We start from the raw sequence: 18,458 nt of genomic DNA, 5'->3' as shown, positions 1-18,458 counted from the left end.
CCACACAAGGATATACAATATAGAAGTTGAAAAGAGTAATGTAGGTAGAAAATCTCTCTCTTCTCCTGGGCTGAGGGGCAGATGTTGTGGCGATGTCAGCAATGACATCCCCTGGTGATCTGTCAGGTTCTTCAGCTATAGTGCAGAGGGAGAGGTGGTACCAGGTGTCCCCTCCACCAGCCAGTCGAAGGGCGTGGGACGTCCGTTCTACGACCTAGAAGGGACCAGTCCACCTGGGCTCCGTCCACTTGCGTTTGATGACCTTGATCTTGACCCTCTCAGCGGGCGGAAGGGAATCTGTACAGAAGAACTGGCACACAAATTCTGCAATTTTTTGTGTAAAATACCATTTTGGTTTTACGCTGAGTCCTCCTTCCATGGGGGGGGCTGCTGGTCCTGTGAATGGCTGACCTGTATGCAGCTCATAGGGTGAAAAACTCAAAGGGCGGTAAAACAGTTTTATTCACGGACCTTCGAATGATCATTAACGCTACATGTCAATCCAATTAAATTTGGTCTGTGCACAGATTTTAGCCAACTAGTTTTTAATGTTCTGGTCCATTCTTTCAACCTTACCTTGGGACTCAGGATGGTACCCCAAACCTGAGTTCTAGTCCGAAAGCCTTTTCGACCAAGGCTAAGTGAGTATTTTTTTATTTTTTTTATTTTTTAATGGTTGCCGTTGTCTGAACTAATCTTTTTGGGGAAACCTTGTCGGGGTACTAGGTCATTCACAAGTCATTTAATTACTGATATTGCATCCTCTTTTGAGGTTGTTGTTGCTTCCGGCCAACCACTGTGATTGTCAACACAAGTCAGTACGTACCTTTCCCTTGTACCGTATTGATCATATCAGTGAAATCAAAGACTATACATGGTTCACCCTCACCTCCTCCATATTCTAAATTTGATATACTAAAGGTACTATCGATGTGTAAAATCATTATTTTCAATTAAAATTAGTTATAACTTCTTACCCACGGGAAAAATGTTAAAACTATGGAATGTGTCAGAGTCGGATGATTGTTGATTTTGTTCCAAGGAGTCTGTATCCACCCTCACTCACCCCCTTCTGTTTCTGAAAAAAGGACTGTTAGTCATACTATCATTTTCAGAAACATCTAAGAAAAAGGTCAGTTAATAGTCAAGTAGCGGAGGGCAGGTCATGTTTGAGGTCAATGATTGTCTCTTTAGCCTCTATGGTCCACTGGGGGGTGTTGTTAGGGTAGGGGACCCCTTAGCAATATCACAATTAACTCAAACTCAACTAAACCCTAGCTTTTATGTAACTTATTCAATATGGTGAAAGTAACAAATATGCTTATATTTATATTGTCACCAATACTAGAAAAATACTACCCTTGTGGCGAATGCTTTAGCAATAGTATTTTGAAATTTTACCACACCTGGTGGCCCCAATAATTCATTAAGTCAAGCTCATGTTGTAGAAAGTCGAATGATGCGGACACGTTTGTTACTGAATACTTTCTTTCAGAGTTCTGCCATGGCAACTTTGTGTATGTAATGAGCAACTATAATTATTTGATATGCTTAAATGTGTAATGTTTGGCAGCTACGCCGTGTCTTATCATTGCACCTAAGTTCTTTGGTTTTGTAGGCGAGACAGACAGCAAGGGAACAATGTGGGACACTATTGTGTCCATCTTATACCATGCTAGCTGTTGCAAAGATAGGTCAACATGAGCAGCCACACCTTGAGTTCCAACATATATAAATAATCATAACATATGGCGAGTCGGGTGGCAGAACACACGGAAGCATCTCAGCCAGTCAGGGTTTTCACCGTTAGAACAGTTGGATGTCAGCCATTCCTGTTGTTTCAGGCTGTGGTATGAGCTCATGGAGTAGTCTTGGTAGTGGTGTCGCAGCTGGGTGGTTCAGCCGTCAGGTAACACCAGGAATGTTCCTTCTTTGCGATTTGAATGTCAGGGTACAGTCTGTAAAGGAGGTCCAGCAATCTGAACCGGAAGTGGTTTGGTGACAGGTAACCTTCTTGTGACCCCAGCGAAGACTTCGACCTTTAAAGAGGAAGCACACAGTTTTTTGGTACCTCTGCATTCAGAATCGAATGGGTGGCTGATAAAATTGTCCGTTGACACTCATGTCCAGCAGGGTTCCTGTCGGTACTTCCTGCTGCGGCTCCTGATGTGGGCGTCCTCTTACACGCCTTCGTGTTCGTTTGTTGGCACGACGGAACCTTTCCTGTTCGGAAATGTTCGTACAGTCACGACTCCAGTGACCAGGCTGGTCACAGCCGAAACAGTGTCTACCCCAGACCGGCTTTGAAGCATCGTGTTGTCCACCACCCGAGTCCAACCGCACGTCTGTTGAGGATTCTTTCCTCCACCTGTTGGAACTCAAAAGCAAGGTCACCCACTGCTGAATATACCCTAGCTGATCTTTGACCTTTTGGTTCTTTTAACCTTTTATCTTCAGCGATCTGTAATTTAAGTAGTCGTTTCCTTGTTGCTCTGTCATTAGCCCTATTTTGCATGGGATGAATAAAATGTCCTGCCATATATTGTTTTTGGCACCTTGTATATCAGGGTTAACTTTGTCCAAAGTGTTTGGCCAAAGGTTCCCTCCCGGAGGTACAGGTGGGAAAGCAAGGTCAACAATGGCTTGCATGTATGCATCGGCAAGAAACTTATATTGTAGTATGTCCAAAGTGTTAATGTCATGTGTCAAAAATGTCTGCCGGAGAAAATGGTCAGACGTGTACAAGGGGTTAATTTTCGGAGGCAGGATTAATCTTAGAGGGGGCGTGTTAATACCTCCTTCTCTTGTCACTGGAGTAGGGGGCGGTGACTTAGTCAAAGTCTGGGCGGGTCGTTTGAATTGTCTTGCGCATGCGCGGCAGACAAAAAAACCAATCAGTTCATTCTGTCATTAATCATCGTTTCTTTTGCTGCATTTCGTTTTTCCACGTAATCCCCGTTTACTTTTATCATACGCCAAACTCTTAAATTCTCTCCCTGAGTGTTCCATTTTTACCAGCGCGCACACACACACAAACACACACACGCACACCAAGCAGCACACACACACACGAGCACGCGTAAGCACTCCCGCACACACACACCCACACACTCAGCAGCACACTCTCTGCGTTTCACTTTACCATAAAACTTCCAGTTACTTTTTTATTTATTTTTTATTATATTTTACCAGAAGTTTGAGTTCACGTCTTTTCGAGTATTGTAAACTCCCTCTTAACCCTTTCAAGGAACGTTCTCCTTTTTTTTTTTTTTTTTTTTCTCTACCTGCTAGTTCCATTGTCGACAACCGTCCATTCAATTGATCATTACACAGTAATGATTAATCACATTCCTCCCCCGCTGCCATCACATTTCTGTTTTTCACACTCCAAGGCCATGTGTCTATATTTTCTTAATTCTAGTGCCCTTATCGCACTGGGATCTTCCAACCCGGGAGTCTTTATTGTACTTTTTACAAATGGCCTCCAGCCTTTTCCGTACGTTTCAGTGCCCTATTACCGTCACTGGGATCTTGCAACCCGTACTCATTAAGGGACGACCAAATTCCCAGGGTAAGCTACACCCAACTATTAGTTCACTCGTCAATGAAACTGCCCGTCACGGTAATCGAGACACAATGGCCTGAGTTGACCACTTATTTACAATTTTAATGCAATGGCAGGCTCGGCAAAATGCAATCAATCTATCAAAATCACCAATCTGTGCCTGGGATTAAAAAACAGTGTTTGACTTACAGACTTCAGGACAGACTCCTAACGCAGATTTTATCTAAAAAGAAAGGTTCTGCTTACCTTGAATTGGCCAATTGAGTCTGTCCAGAAGATTGCAAGAAGTCATCAATCAACAGCGTGCCATCCCGGACGAGCCCCCAAATTGTTGCGTCGACCAGCATTCCTCCAATGGGGAATTCAAATTGCTAGTCTCTCCCAGATTCTTTTTATGGCAATACGCTGATGTTTATATTCAATCTCCAGGCAATAGTTGGTATTTTGTAGTTTATTCTCAAAGCTTAGAGGACAAACCTGAGACCAATCCAGCACCCAAGCGTTCCCTAGCCCGGTCCAGATCGGTCTAGCTTGGTCTCCCCCCCCACCTCCTGTCCCCCCAAGCTCAGCACTGCCCTGTGCTCGTTATCTTAGGAATGTTATGGCAGTCTCAACAGCGCTCTGCCTGTCTACTCAAGGACACTTGAATCCAAGCACTTTGTACCACACGAGACATTAGCTGATGTAAATATGACTATAGGAGTTTTAGAAAGAAGTAACACTTAAATATGGATATGATTCTGATCTGCTTCCATCATATATATATATATATATATATATATATATATATATATATATATATATATATATATATATATATATATATATATATATATATATATATATATATATATATATATATATATATATATATATATATATATATATATATATATATGTATGTATATATGTGTGTACAGTGGCCAAAACTTATTTAGTCAGCCACCAATTGTGCAAGTTCTCCCACTTAAAAATATGTGAGAGGCCTGTAATTTTCATCATAGGTACACTTCAACTATGAGAGACAGAATGGGGGAAAATAATCCAGGAAATCACATTGCAGGATTTTTAAATAATTAATTGGTAAATTCCTCTGTAAAATAAGTATTTGGTCACCTATGAACAAGCAAGATTTCTGGCTTTCACAGACCTGTAACTTCTTTAAGAGGCTCCTCTGTTCTACACTCGTTACCTGTAATAATGGCACCTGTTTGGCCTCGTTATCAGTATAAAAGACACCTGTCCACAACCTCAAACAGTCACACTCCAAACTCCACTTTGGCCAAGACCAAAGACCTGCCAAAGTACACCAGAAATAAATTTGTAGACCTGCACCAGGCTGGAAAGACTTAATCTGCAATAGGTAAGCAGCTTGGTGTGAAGAAATCAACTGTGGTAGCAATTATTAGAAAATGGAAGACATACAAGACCACTGATAATCTCCTTCGATTTGGGGCTCCACGCAAGATCTCACCCCGTGGGGTCAAAATGATCAAAAGAACGGTGAGCAAAAACCCCAGAATCACACGGGGGGACCTAGTTAATGACCTGCAGAGAGCTGGGACAAAAGTAACCAAGGCTACCATCAGTAACACACTACACCGCCGGGGACTCAAATCCTGCAGTGCCAGACGTGTCCCCCTGCTTAAGCCAGTACATGTCCAGTCCCGTCTGAAGATTGCTAGAGAGCATTTGGATGATCCAGAAGAGTATTGGGATAATGTCATATGGTCAGATGAAACCAAAATATAACTTTTTGGGAAAAACTCAACTTGTCGTGTTTGGAGGAGAAGGAATGCTGAGTTGCATCCAAAGAACACCATACCTACTGTGAAGCATGGGGGTGGATACGTCATGTTTTGGGGCTGTTCTGCAAAGGACGACCGATCCGTGTAAAGGAAAGAATGAATGGGGCCATGTATCGTGAGATTTTGAGTGAAAACCTCCTTCCATCAGCAAGGGCATCAAAGATGAAACGTGGCTGGGTCTTTCAGCATGACAATGATCCCCAACTCACCGCCCGGGCAACAAAGGAGTGGCTTCGTAAGACCATTTCAAGGTCCTGGAGGGGCCTAGCCAGTCTCCAGATCTCAACCCCATAGAAAATCTTTGGAGGGAGTTGAAAGTACAGTATGTGTTGCCCAGCGACAGCCCCTAAACATCACTGCTCCGGAGGAGATCTTCATGGAGGAATGGGCTAAAATACCTTGTGAAGACTTACAGAAAACATTTGACCTCTGTCATTGCCAGCAAAGGGTATATAACAAAGTCTAGAGATGAACTTTTGTTATTGACCAAATGCTTATTTTCCACTATAATTTGCAAATACATTCTTTAAAAATCAGACAATGTGATTGTGACTGTTTCAAGCCGTCATGTGGGTTCCAAGGACCACCAAGCACAGACATCCTGCGAGCAGGTGTAGACTTCTTTATTTTTCAATAAGAAAAAGTCTCTTGCGGGTTGCTTTTCAGCCGTGCCGCTTTCACTGCTCGCTCGTTGGTACGCTTTTCAGCCTGCCGCGTCGTCTTCGTCTGCCCCTCGCTCTCTGGCTCTTCCACGCTGCATGGGTTGCTGCTTGCTCTCCAACTCCTTCTGCCCCGTCGTTCTCGGCTGCCGCCCTTTTACACACTGAGAGGGGATTACTCAATTGTGCCCAGGTGCGCGATCCACGCACCTGATCTTGTTTGCGGCGTCGAACCCGGCGTGCCTCGCCTCGCTGCTCGCTCGCCGTCCACGCCTCCTCACTGCCATCTTGGAGCGGGCTCCGGTGTGCCCTGCCTCACTGCCGGCCCCGCCTCTCCACAGTCCTCCATCGCCAGACGCAAGCCGGGACTCCGACCGGCTGAGCCTACTCTCCCAACCCCCCTCCCTTTTTTTTTGAGGGAGCGGGAAGTGAAGACGGCCACAGCCACGACCACCTGTGCCCCCCGGTCTTCTCCTTTTTCGCCTGTTCTTTTTGTCCTCCTTGTTCTTCTTTTTCTTCCTCTTCATTTTCTTCTCTGTCTTCTTCCATTTCGTCTTCCTTGTCTTTGTTTTCTTCCTTGTCTTTTTGTTCTTTGTTTTTGTCTTTTTCTTCTTTGTCTTTGTCTTTTACTTCTTTGTCTTCTTCTTTGTCTTTGTCTTCTTCTTGTTGTTGTCCTTCTTTCACTTCTTCTTCTTCTCCTTCCACTTCTTCTTCCACTTCCACGCTGCATGGGTTGCTGCTTGCTCTACAACTCCTTCTGCCCCGTCGTTCTTGGCTGCCGCCCTTTTACACTCTGAGAGGGGATTACTCAACCGTGCCTAGGTGCGCGATCCACGCACCTGATCTTGTTTGCGGCGTCGAACCCGGCGCGCCCCGCCTTGCTGCTCGCTCGTCGTCCACGCCTCCTCGCCGCCATCTTGGAGCGGGCTCCGGTGTGCCCTGCCTCGCTGTCGGACTGCCGGCCCCGCCTCTTCACCATGATTTTCTGGATTATTTTTTTTCCGTTCTGTCTCTCATAGTTGAGGTATACCTATGATGAAAATTACAAACCTCTATCATCTTTTAAAGTGGGAGAACTTGACTGACTAAATACTTTTTTGCCCCACTGTATAAATGTATATATGTATATGTACATATATATGTATATGTATGTACAAAACAGAAGGTACATACAAAACTCAAAACCAGTGAAGTTGGCACGTTGTGTAATTTGTAAATAAAAACAGAATACAATGATTTGCAAATCCTATTCAACTTATATTCAATTGAATAGACTGCAAAGACAAGATATTTAATGTTCGAACTGAGAAACTTTTTTTTTTGTGCAAATAATCATTAACTTACAATTTAATGGCAGCAACACATTGCAAAAAAGTTGGCACAGGGGCATTTTTACCACTGTGTTACATGGCTTTTCCTTTTAACAACACTCAGTAAACGTTTGGGAACTGAGGAGACCAATTTTTGAAGCTTTTCAGGTGAATTTCTTTCCCATTCTTGCTTGATGTACAGCTTAAGTTATTCAACAGTCCGGGGTCTCCGTTGTGGTATTTTACGCTTCATAATGCGCCACACATTTTCAATGGGAGACAGGTCTGGACTACAGGCAGGCCAGTCTAGTACCCGCACTCTTTTACTATGAAGCCACGTTGATGTAACACGTGGCTTGGCATTGTCTTGCTGAAATAAGCAGGGGCATCCATGGTAACGTTGCTTGGATGGCAACATATGTTGCTCCAAAACCTGTATGTACCTTTCAGCATTAATGGTGCCTTCACAGATGTGTAAGTTACCCATGCCTTGGGCACTAATACACCCCCATACCATCACAGATGCTGACTTTTGAACTTTGCGCCTAGAACAATCCGGGTGGTTCTTTTCCTCTTTGTTTTATGTCCTCAGTTTCCAAAAACAATTTGAAATGTGGACTCGTCAGACCACAGAACACTTTTACACTTTGCATCAGTCCATCTTAGATGAGCTCGGTCCCACCGAAGCGGCGGCATTACTGGGTGTTGTTGATAAATGGCTTTCGCTTTGCATAGTAGAGTTTTAACTTGCACTTACAGATGTAGCGATGGATTGTAGTTACTGACTGGTTTTCTGAAGTGTTCTTGAGCCCAGGTGGTGATATCCTTTACACACTGATGTCGGTTTTTGATGCAGTTTTGCCTGAGGGATCCAAAGTCACGGCATTTAATGTTACGTGCAGTGATTTCTAAAGATTCTGTGAACCTTTTGATGATATTACAGACCTTAGATGGTGAAATTTTGTTCTTAAACTGTTCGACAATTTGCTCACGCATTTGTTCACAAAGTCCTGACCCTCGCCCCATCCTTGTTTGTGAATGACTGAGCATTTCATGGAAGGTGCTTTTATACCCAATCATGGCACCCACCTGTTCCCAATTAGCCTGTTCACCTGTGGGATGTTCCAAATAAGTGTTTGATGAGCATTCCTCAAATCTCTAAGTCTTTTTTGACACTTGTGCCAGCTTTTTTGAAACATGTTGCAGGCATCAAATTCCAAATGAGCTAATATTTGCAAAAAATTATAGTTTTATTATTTTATATTGTCAGACCCACCCGACATCCATTGCTTATCGGTCTCCCCTAGAGGGGGGGTTACCCACATATGCGGTCCTCTCCAGGTCATTAACACCAACTTCCCACTGGGGTGAGTTTTCTTGCCCTTATGTGGGCTCTGTACCGCGGATGTCATTGTGGCTTGTGCAGCCCTTTGAGACACTTGCGATTAAGGGCTATATAAATAAACATTGATTGATTGATTTTCCAGTTCAAACGTTAAGTATCTTGTCTTTGCAGTCTATTCAATTGAATATAGGTTGAAAAGGATGTGCAAATCATTGTATTCCGTTTTTATTTATGATTTACACAAAGTGCCAACTTCACTGGTTTTGGGGTTTGTATATGTGTATATATGTGATATGTGTGTATATGTGTATATATATACAGTATGTTGATCAAGGAGGTGGTCTGGGAAGTAGCGGAGCAACGTTCATATATTCTCACCTCCTTGATCGACATCTTTTATATTCGAGCAAGTGCCCCAAAAATTTGCAACAAACACGGCGAAACACAAATTCCAAGGGTAAAAAAACATCCACATATTAGATATAATATCACGGTTCTGCAGAACTTTGCTTTAGAACTCTGTGCTGCTCCATAAACAGGCCTGCCCACTCTTCTCTACTCTGTTTGTGCCACGTCTGCATGAAGCAGAGCTTCGTGTGTCACTCAAAAGTGCAGATTCTAGCCATTGGAATCATTTCTATAGTTTAAAACTATCCAGCCGGCCGCATTGAAATTTAAATTATTTTGTATTATGCCCAGTTAACTGCCTTTTTGCGAGACCCATGTCACAGGACTTAAAACTTGACACCTCATTGGCTCGTTCTGAGACAGGATCAATCGCTTCAGTCTTAATTTACCGGAAGTAAGTCTTACTTTTTGAAGCAGCAAATTTTTCAACACTGAATTTTTCTACACAGTTTTTTTTAACTGAATGTTTATGCACTGAATTCTAAAATACTGATTTTTTTTTCAATTAAAGTGTCAGCATAATTTGAAAAAATTCAGTTCACAAAATTTAAAATGTAAAAAATTAAGTTACATAAATTCAGTGTCAAAAAAAGCTTTCGTAATAATGTCACAAATTAAATTCCATAATACATTTATGCATATTTTTAATTTTTCTAATATCACATTATCTGAAAATGTTGTTTATTGAAACAATGTATAAATATTTTATATTTTTTTCATTAATATTCTTGTACAAAAATGCACTCTTGTTTTATTACTTTATTATTACTATTATTATTAATATTATTATTTTATTTTTTACAAAAAAAACAGTTGGTATCTCTTGAAATCTGTAAATATTTGTTGTAATTTATTAGAAATACAAACACTAAAAGAAAATTGTTTTTCCGAGATACTAAAACATTTAGTTTTTTGAGATATTGTACACTGATACACGTAATGTTCACTTAAAGGCCTACAGAAATGAAATTTTTTTATTTAAACAGGGATAGCAGATCTATTCTATGTGTCATACTTGATCATTTCGCGATATTGGCATATTTTTGCTGAAAGGATTTAGTATAGAACAACGACGATAAAGATCGCAACTTTTGGTATCTGATAAAAAAAAGGCTTGCCCCTACCGGAAGTAGCGTGACGTAGTCAATTGAACATATACGCAAAGTTCCCTATTGTTTACAATGATGGCCGCATGAAGCGAGAGAGATTCGGACCGAGAAAGCGACAATTTCCCCATTAATTTGAGCGAGGATGAAAGATTTGTGGATGAGTAAAGTGCAAGTGAAGGACTAGTGGGGAGTTGAAGCTATTCAGATAGGGAAGATGCTGTGAGAGCCGGGGGTGACCTGATATTCAGCTGGGAATGACTACAACAGTAAATAAACACAAGACATATATATACTCTATTAGCCACAACACAACCAGGCTTATATTTAATATGCCACAAATTAATCCTGCATAAAAACACCTACGTGTTTGTTATGCTAGCTCCTAGCTCCTCTGCTAGCTCCTAGCTCCATAGAACGCGCCAATACAATTCAAACACCTGATCAACACACACAATCACTCAGCCCAAAAGACAGTTCACCTAACCCAATGTTCATAAAGCTTATATATTTTTAAAAAGTTACGTACGTGACGTGCACATACGGTCAAGCTATCAAATGTTTAGCAGCCAAGGCTGCATACTCACAGTACCTGGTATTCAGCTGGGAATGACTAAAACAGTAAATAAACACAAGACATATATTTACTCTATTAGCCACAACACAACCAGGCTTATATTTAATATGACACAAATTAATCCTGCATAAAAACACCTACGTCTTTGTTATGCTAACTCCTAGCTCCTATGCTAGCTCCTAGCTCCATAGAACACGCCAATACAATTCAAACACCTGATCAACACACACAATCACTCAGCCCAAAAGACCGTTCACCTAACCCAAGGTTCATAAAGCTTATATATTTTTAAAAAGTTACGTACATACGCAAAAAAAAAGTTGCGCACATACGGTCAAGCGATCAAATGTTTAGAAGCCAAAGCTGCATACTCACGGTAGCACGTCTGCGTCTTTGTCATCCAAATCAAAGTAATCCTGGTAAGAGTCTGTGTTGTCCCAGTTCTCTACAGGCGTCTGTGTATCGAAGTCAAAAGTCCTCCTGGTTAGAGTCTCTGTTATCCGAGTTCTTCCATCTTGACTGCATCTTTCGGGAATGTAAACAAAGACGCGCCGGCTGTGTACTGTTGTTGCTGACTTCCTTCGAAAAATACGTCCGTTTCGCACCGACAACTTTCTTCTTTGCTTGCTCAGCTTCTTTTTCCATAATGCAATGAACATAATTGCAACAGATTCACGAACACAGATGTCCAGAATACTGTGGAATTATGAAATGAAAACAGAGCTTTTTCGTATTGGCTTCAATGTGGAAGGCATACCCGTGTTCCCCGGGCTACGTCACGCGCATACGTCATCCTCAGAGGCGTTTCGAACCGGAAGTTTAGCGGCAAATTTAAAATGTCACTTTATAAGTTAACCCGGCCGTATTGGCATGTGTTATAATGTTAAGATTTCATCATTGATATATAAACTATCAGACTGCGTGGTCGGTAGTAGTGGGTTTCAGTAGGCCTTTATTATTATTATTATTATTATAGAGGTTTATTTGAAATAGGGACAGATACAAAAACATAGACATCTGAAACAGTTATCCGATGCATGCATCACAGTGTTTGTAGCCAAAGCTAATTTACAACACTTGTCCCCAACAACAACAACAACAACAACAACACAGATCCAACATCATTAAAATAGGAAAATAAAAAATAGAGTGAGTTGATAATAATGATAATAGTAATAACACAGACAAAGTGCAAACTAGATAAAAGCCAATAATAATAATAATAACACAGACAAAGTGCAGACTAGATAAAAACCAATTAGTAAAAATGAGTAAAAACTAAACATGGGAACACGATTGTTGCTCAACTAGCCATAATTTTGTTTGTTTTTTGAAAGTGACAAGTGCAGGTATACTTTTCAAAGTGTCCTGTAAAGAGTTCCATAGTTGTGGTCCTTTTATTGAAAAGGCAGTCTGGGCAAAAGATGTTCTACGGAATGGAACACATCAGTTGCCTTTTGACACTGCTCGGGTGGTAGATCTGGTACCACTTTGCAGTCTTGTAATTGCCTTGCAGAGCAATTGGGGAGCAGAGTTATGCAAGCATTTAAAAACCAGTTTGACTGTGTGTAACAAAATAAAATTGGTAAAACTTAAAATATTGTATTTGGTTAAAATTTGGCAATGATGATATCGTATACTCTTCTTGTCTAGAACTTTCAAGGTGCGGTTATAAAGACACTCAATGGTCTTGATTGATGACTTGTGTGCCTGGGACCATGTGGTTAAGCCATAAGATATGTGTGACAGAATCATTGCATTCATAAAAGTAAAAGCACAGCTAAGAGTTAAGCAGTGTCTTATAATCTTAAAACAGCCTAGGTTTGCCTTCAGGGTTTTACACATCTTCTTAATGTGACTTTTAAAATTCAGCTGATAGTCTATGATTATGCCCAAATATTTGACTTCAGGTACTTGTTCAATGACCTCCTCATTAATTTTTATATTCAGGTTTGTTTGAGGTAGCTTTTTTATGGAGAAGCAGACAGAGTTAGTCTTTTTAGTGTTTAGGGTTAAACAGGATGACTCCAGCAAAGATGCTATTTTGTCTAATTGAGCATTTAACTTCTCAGCAACTAGAGTACATGTCTTACCTGATGTATATACCACTGTGTCATCCGCATACATCTGTAAATCTATATCTGTGCATACATCTGGTAGGTCATTGATGTATAGACTGAATAGTATAGGTCCCAAGACACTACCCTGAGGTATCCCTGTTTCTATTTTGCGGAAGGAAGATCTCACATTATTAATGGTGACACATTGTTCACGGCCCTTTAGATATGACTCAAACCAGGACAATGACTGTTTGGATAAATTGAATTTAGTTAGTTTTGAAATTAAAATGTCATGATTGACTGTTCAAATGCTTTTTTTAAGTCTAGAAATACTGCACCGACCACCTGTCCTTTGTCAAGGGAATGTTTGATCCTTTCAGTTAAAAAACAAGTGGCAGATTCTGTAGAATGGTTATGTCTGAATCCGAATTGTAGGGGAGTCAAATAGTGATTTGTCTCAAGGTGGTGCATTAGTTGTTCCGAAACAATCTTCTCCAGGACTTTAGATAAAACTGGAAGAAGGCTGATAGGTCTATAGTTAGATGTCATTCCAGCATCACCAGATTTTAAAAGTGGTATTACCTGTGCAGTTTTCCATCCATCTGGGAATTGCCTTTAAGTGTACACTAACAAAACCTTGCGTAATCTAAAAGTATTTGCTTAACAAGTGGGCCCTCTAGTGGTGTAATATCAGTTGAAATGATTCAACATGTATTTATTTCCGTACAAATAAAAAAATCCTTATGTTGCTTGCCTTTTAATATCTTGACATAACAGGTTATGGCAAGTCTCCCGGCTCGGAGGCTCTAAAAAATGACCAGAACCGAGTGGGCCTGCTCTCCAGGTTCATGGAATCTCTGGGCGTGAGGTCAGCGGTGCTAGTGAGTCCCTCCATGAGCGGACATTACTCCATCCCTTTCCTCATGAAGAACAGCGCACAGCTGCGTGGCTTCGTTCCCATCGCGCCTGTTGGTACGCGCAGTTACACACCACAGGAGTACCAGAATATTCAGGTGAGGAAATTATGATTACGTTTACCTGCCTTTTATGATGATTGACTCTGTCAGAGAAGTGTTACGTAACAAATGTTTATTATTGCAGCTGGTGCTTGGGTGTATAAATGGTCATTTAACGTATGAATTAGATTTTTTGAATGTCCTCACTCATTAGTCCCGAATGACAAAAAAAAACATATGTAGTGAAAATACTTTAAGTATTCATATTTTTTCCAGCTACTTCAGCCTGGAACATACTCATTAAATAATAATTATATTCCGTTGTTTTGGGGTTTTTTTACATTACCTTTTTTAACCCTACAACCCAGGGCAGTTGTTTTTTTATAATATTTTTTTTAAAATATAAACAAAAATATTATTTTCATAAAATGCAATGCAAGCAGCCCATATTGATATTCCTTGGACTTATCCTTTATTCTACTTCTATCTTATTCTACCGCACTTAATGCGAGACGAACCGGCCTATGAACCCCTACATATCTAATATCGCTGGAAATGTCTCGGTATTTATAGTTGGGAACATTTTGTGTTACCATGGCAATGCTATTATGGAAACAAATTGCTATGGGCCCATTGAATTGGTACCCCACCTTTTATAATGAAGTTTTTTGTCAGCAGTACGCTCAAAACAGCAATATTACCTTCTCTTGTAGCTCAGCCATACTTTCACATAGCTCGGTGCTTAACGTCTCATTTTGTTCACACACTTCTTTACTTTCACCCTGGCTAAAAAGATTTTACGTCCAATGCTTAGTTTTGGCTGGATGGCCATCGGAAGAAGCCGAGCACCATCGGGGTTCCCTCATTAAAACTAATGGCGGACACTTTAGCTTCCTTGAGGGTGAGAGAGTGTGAAAACATGCTTTTTTGCAAACATTCTGTCCTCACGTCCACATCTTTCATCCCAGTGTCATGTGTTTTGATGAAAACGTAGACACACATGTCCTCTCTCACAAAATGTCACCTATATGGAGGTCATGTGTCCCATTTAGCTTCTGTTGGCCCTTAAAGCCAAAAAAGTCAGGAACATCTCTTATTGACTCCAATGTTAAATGTCTGTTCTCAAAAACACAAAAATTCACATTTTCTAACTCGCTCAAACTCAGCCATGTTTCCAGTTATTGGTAATATAACAACACCGGAATGTTCCACAAAGCCTTGAGACGCTCCTGTGTTTCCGAAAAGTCGATATCACAAAGTGTTTGGCCACAATTAGACTTTGTTTGGCATTAAGTTTTTCAGAAAATGGTGTGTCATAGTTAAAATGGTGGCAAGTGCATCTAATTACATGAAGTCCTTTGAAATCACATTTCAGCCCCTCCCCTCCGATGTCGGAGTCTGGTATCTGTACAGTGATGTAACTAAAAGTTCAATGGGAATACAACATAGACAGACAACAGAGCCACTCCATGTACAAACTCTGTTTCCATATGAGTTGGGAAATTGCATTAGATGTAAATATAAACGGAATACAATGATTTGCAAATCATTTTCAACCCATATTCAATTGAATATGCTACAAAGACAACATATTTGATGTTCAAACTGATAAACTTTTTTTTTTGGCAAATAATCATTAACTTTAGAATTTGATGCCAGCAACACGTGACAAAGAAGTTGGGAAAGGTGGCAATAAATACTGATAAAGTTGAGGAATGCTCATCAAACACTTATTTGGAACATCCCTAGGGATGATACTCGAAACCGGTTTTCCCGGTTGTTTGATAAGAAAAGAACAGAGTCCTCGGACTCGAATCCCTTTTTGAGAACCGGTACCCGTTATCGAGACCACTATAGTAAAGGAAAAGAGTTGATTCTTTATTCGAATCCCGTCCCGACCAGAAATGCTCCGTGGGACATCACAAGAATTGACGTCACGTAGCTCAGTCATTAGGCGCAGATAGCGAAAGCAGGAAAACAATGGACGGGAAAAAGCGCTCCAAGGTGTAATAAAGTTCAAAACAAAAGCTATCATCCATCGAATAACTTTACTGAGAGATTTTAGCAGGGTAAAACACATGACCAACACTTTTACGACCAACCGGAAACATAGCAACCAGGCTAGCAACGCACCTCCTTTACGGCAGCTGTCGCAATGTTCTTAAAACAACCGCAGCACATACATATATATACAACATATCTCCCTTTTTTAACTTTTGTTTTTCTTTCCTTGTAAACAAAACAAAATCACACTGTAGATGTGTTGTCTGTCTAATTATAAATAATGCAGACGAGGCGTGTTGGCTGAGTTCTTGACGTTTACTTTCACAGCGTGGCAACATGCAACACTTTTCGGGGCTACCACGCATGCTCGTAACTCCCGTTGCATGCTGGGTAGTGTAGTTGTTATATTCTCTCGCTCATAACATTTTTCCCCCTATAAAGAAATAATGTTAACTCAATAAAGTGTATTTCTTTTTTTAGCTTTAACTTTTCATTTTTTAGCATTGTAACCACATTTGCAAAGAACTTTTCTCTTCATAGAATTTTCTTTCAATAAAGAAATAAAGTGCAAAAATGTCAAAGCATCATAACAAACAGTTATGTCAAATAGCAGCAGAAGTGCACTTTTTGGAGAGCTGTATTATTTTCAGTTTTGTGCCCAAGGGACTGATTTTATTTAACACTATATTATTATTTATACACCTATAGTGATCACAGAGACAGGTTGTTTTTGTGTTACTGTATATATTTGTTCCTCTGAAAAATCCCACTTAATATACTTTGGGTAACAACAGTCAATATTTATTTCTTTTATTTTATTTTTTTAGGTGGGTAACAGTCAATATTTATTTATTTATTAGATTTAATTTTTTTATTATATAATAAAAGTGAGCTTTTGTTAAACCAAATATTGTGTGTTTTTTTCCATATACAACAACCTATCTGGACTCGATAAGAGAATTGATAAGGAATCGGTTCGATAAGAGTATTCGATAATAGGCTCGAACTCGATAATTCCTTATCAAACATCATCCCTAAACATCCCACAGGTGAACAGGAAAATTGGGAACAGGTGGGTGCCATAATTGGGTATAAAAGTAGATTCCATGAAATGCTCAGTCATTCACAAACAAGGATGGGGCGAGGGTCACCACTTTGTCAACAAATGCGTGAGCAAATTGTTGAACAGTTGAAGAAAAACCTTTTGTCAACCAGCTATTGCAAGGAATTTAGGGATTTCACCATCTACAGTTCGTAATATCATCAAAGGGTTCAGAGAATCTGGAGAAATCACTGCACGTAAGCAGCTAAACCCGTGACCTTCGATCCCTCAGGCTGTACTGCATCAACAAGCGACATCAGTGTGTAAAGGATATCACCACATGGGCTCAGGAACACTTCAGAAACCCAATGTCAGTAACTACAGTTGGTCGCCACATCTGTAAGTGCAAGTTAAAACTCTCCTATGCAAGGCGAAAACCGTTTATCAACAACACCCAAAAACGTCGTCGGCTTCGCTGGGCCTGAGCTCATCTAAGATGGACTGATACAAAGTGGAAAAGTGTTCTGTGGTCTGACGAGTCCACATTTCAAATTGTGTTTGGAAACTGTGGACGTCGTGTCCTCCGGACCAAAGAGGAAAAGAACCATTCGGATTGTTATAGGCGCAAAGTTGAAAAGCCAGCATCTGTGATGGTATGGGGGTGTATTAGTGCCCAAGACATGGGTAACTTACACATCTGTGAAGGCGTCATTAATGCTAAAAGGTACATACAGGTTTTGGAGCAACATATGTTGCCATCCAAGCAACGTTACCATGGACGCCCCTGCTTATTTCAGCAAGACAATGCCAAGCCACGTGTTACATCAACGTGGCTTCATAGTAAAAGAGTGCGGGTACTAGACTGGCCTGCCTGTAGTCCAGACCTGTCTCCCATTGAAAATCTGTGGCGCATTATGAAGCCTAAAATACCACAACGGAGACCCCCGGACTGTTGAACAATTTAAGCTGTACATCAAGCAAGAATGGGAAATAATTTCACCTGAGAAGCTTAAAAAATGTGTCTCCTCAGTTCCCAAACGTTTACTGAGTGTTGTTAAAAGGAAAGGCCATGTAACACAGTGGTGAACATGCCCTTTCCCAACTACTTTGGCATGTGTTGCAGCCATGAAATTCTAAGTTAATTATTATTTGAAAAAAAAAAAAAAAACTTTAGGAGTTTGAACATCAAATATCTTGTCTTTGTAGTGCATTCAATTGAATATGGGTTGAAAAGGATTTGCAAATCATTGTATTCCGTTTATATTTACATCTAACACAATTTCCCAACTCATATGGAAACGGGGTTTGTAGAAAAATCATAGTTTTTTCAATATGCGGTAGTGTCAAGCAAACTTGTGAGAATGTTAGCATGCTAACGTATGCTGCGTGTTTAACTAATTTTGTATGTTTAAACCTAATCAGTCATGGATTTTGCTACTTGATGCTTTCGACCAACTGTGCTACGAGTTAAGGTGCGTTAACTGTTAGCGTACTTGTGTGAACATTAGCATGCTAACGTTTTTTTGAGCGCTTCATTATATTGGCAGGCTAACGTTTTATGCTAGCTTTTTTTGCTACTTTCTATATTTACACCAACAAATACTGCATTTTGTTATTT

General features: G+C 40.4%; 1 protein-coding gene across 1 annotated transcript in view; it reads left to right on the top strand.

Moving 5' to 3' along the window:
- The window catches only part of abhd14a (abhydrolase domain containing 14A), a 37,160-nt gene that overhangs the window by 8,177 nt on the left and 10,525 nt on the right, over positions 1-18,458 (top strand). The window contains exon 4 of the mRNA XM_062051894.1: positions 13,616-13,851. Coding sequence (XP_061907878.1) covers positions 13,616-13,851 — 236 coding nt within the window. The remainder of the gene's footprint in view (positions 1-13,615; positions 13,852-18,458) is intronic.

Source organism: Entelurus aequoreus, linkage group LG01 (genome assembly GCF_033978785.1).
Source record: "Entelurus aequoreus isolate RoL-2023_Sb linkage group LG01, RoL_Eaeq_v1.1, whole genome shotgun sequence".
Lineage (NCBI taxonomy): Eukaryota > Metazoa > Chordata > Actinopteri > Syngnathiformes > Syngnathidae > Entelurus > Entelurus aequoreus.
Note: the sequence above shows the minus strand (reverse complement) of the source record. Positions and strands in the feature narration are given on the sequence as shown.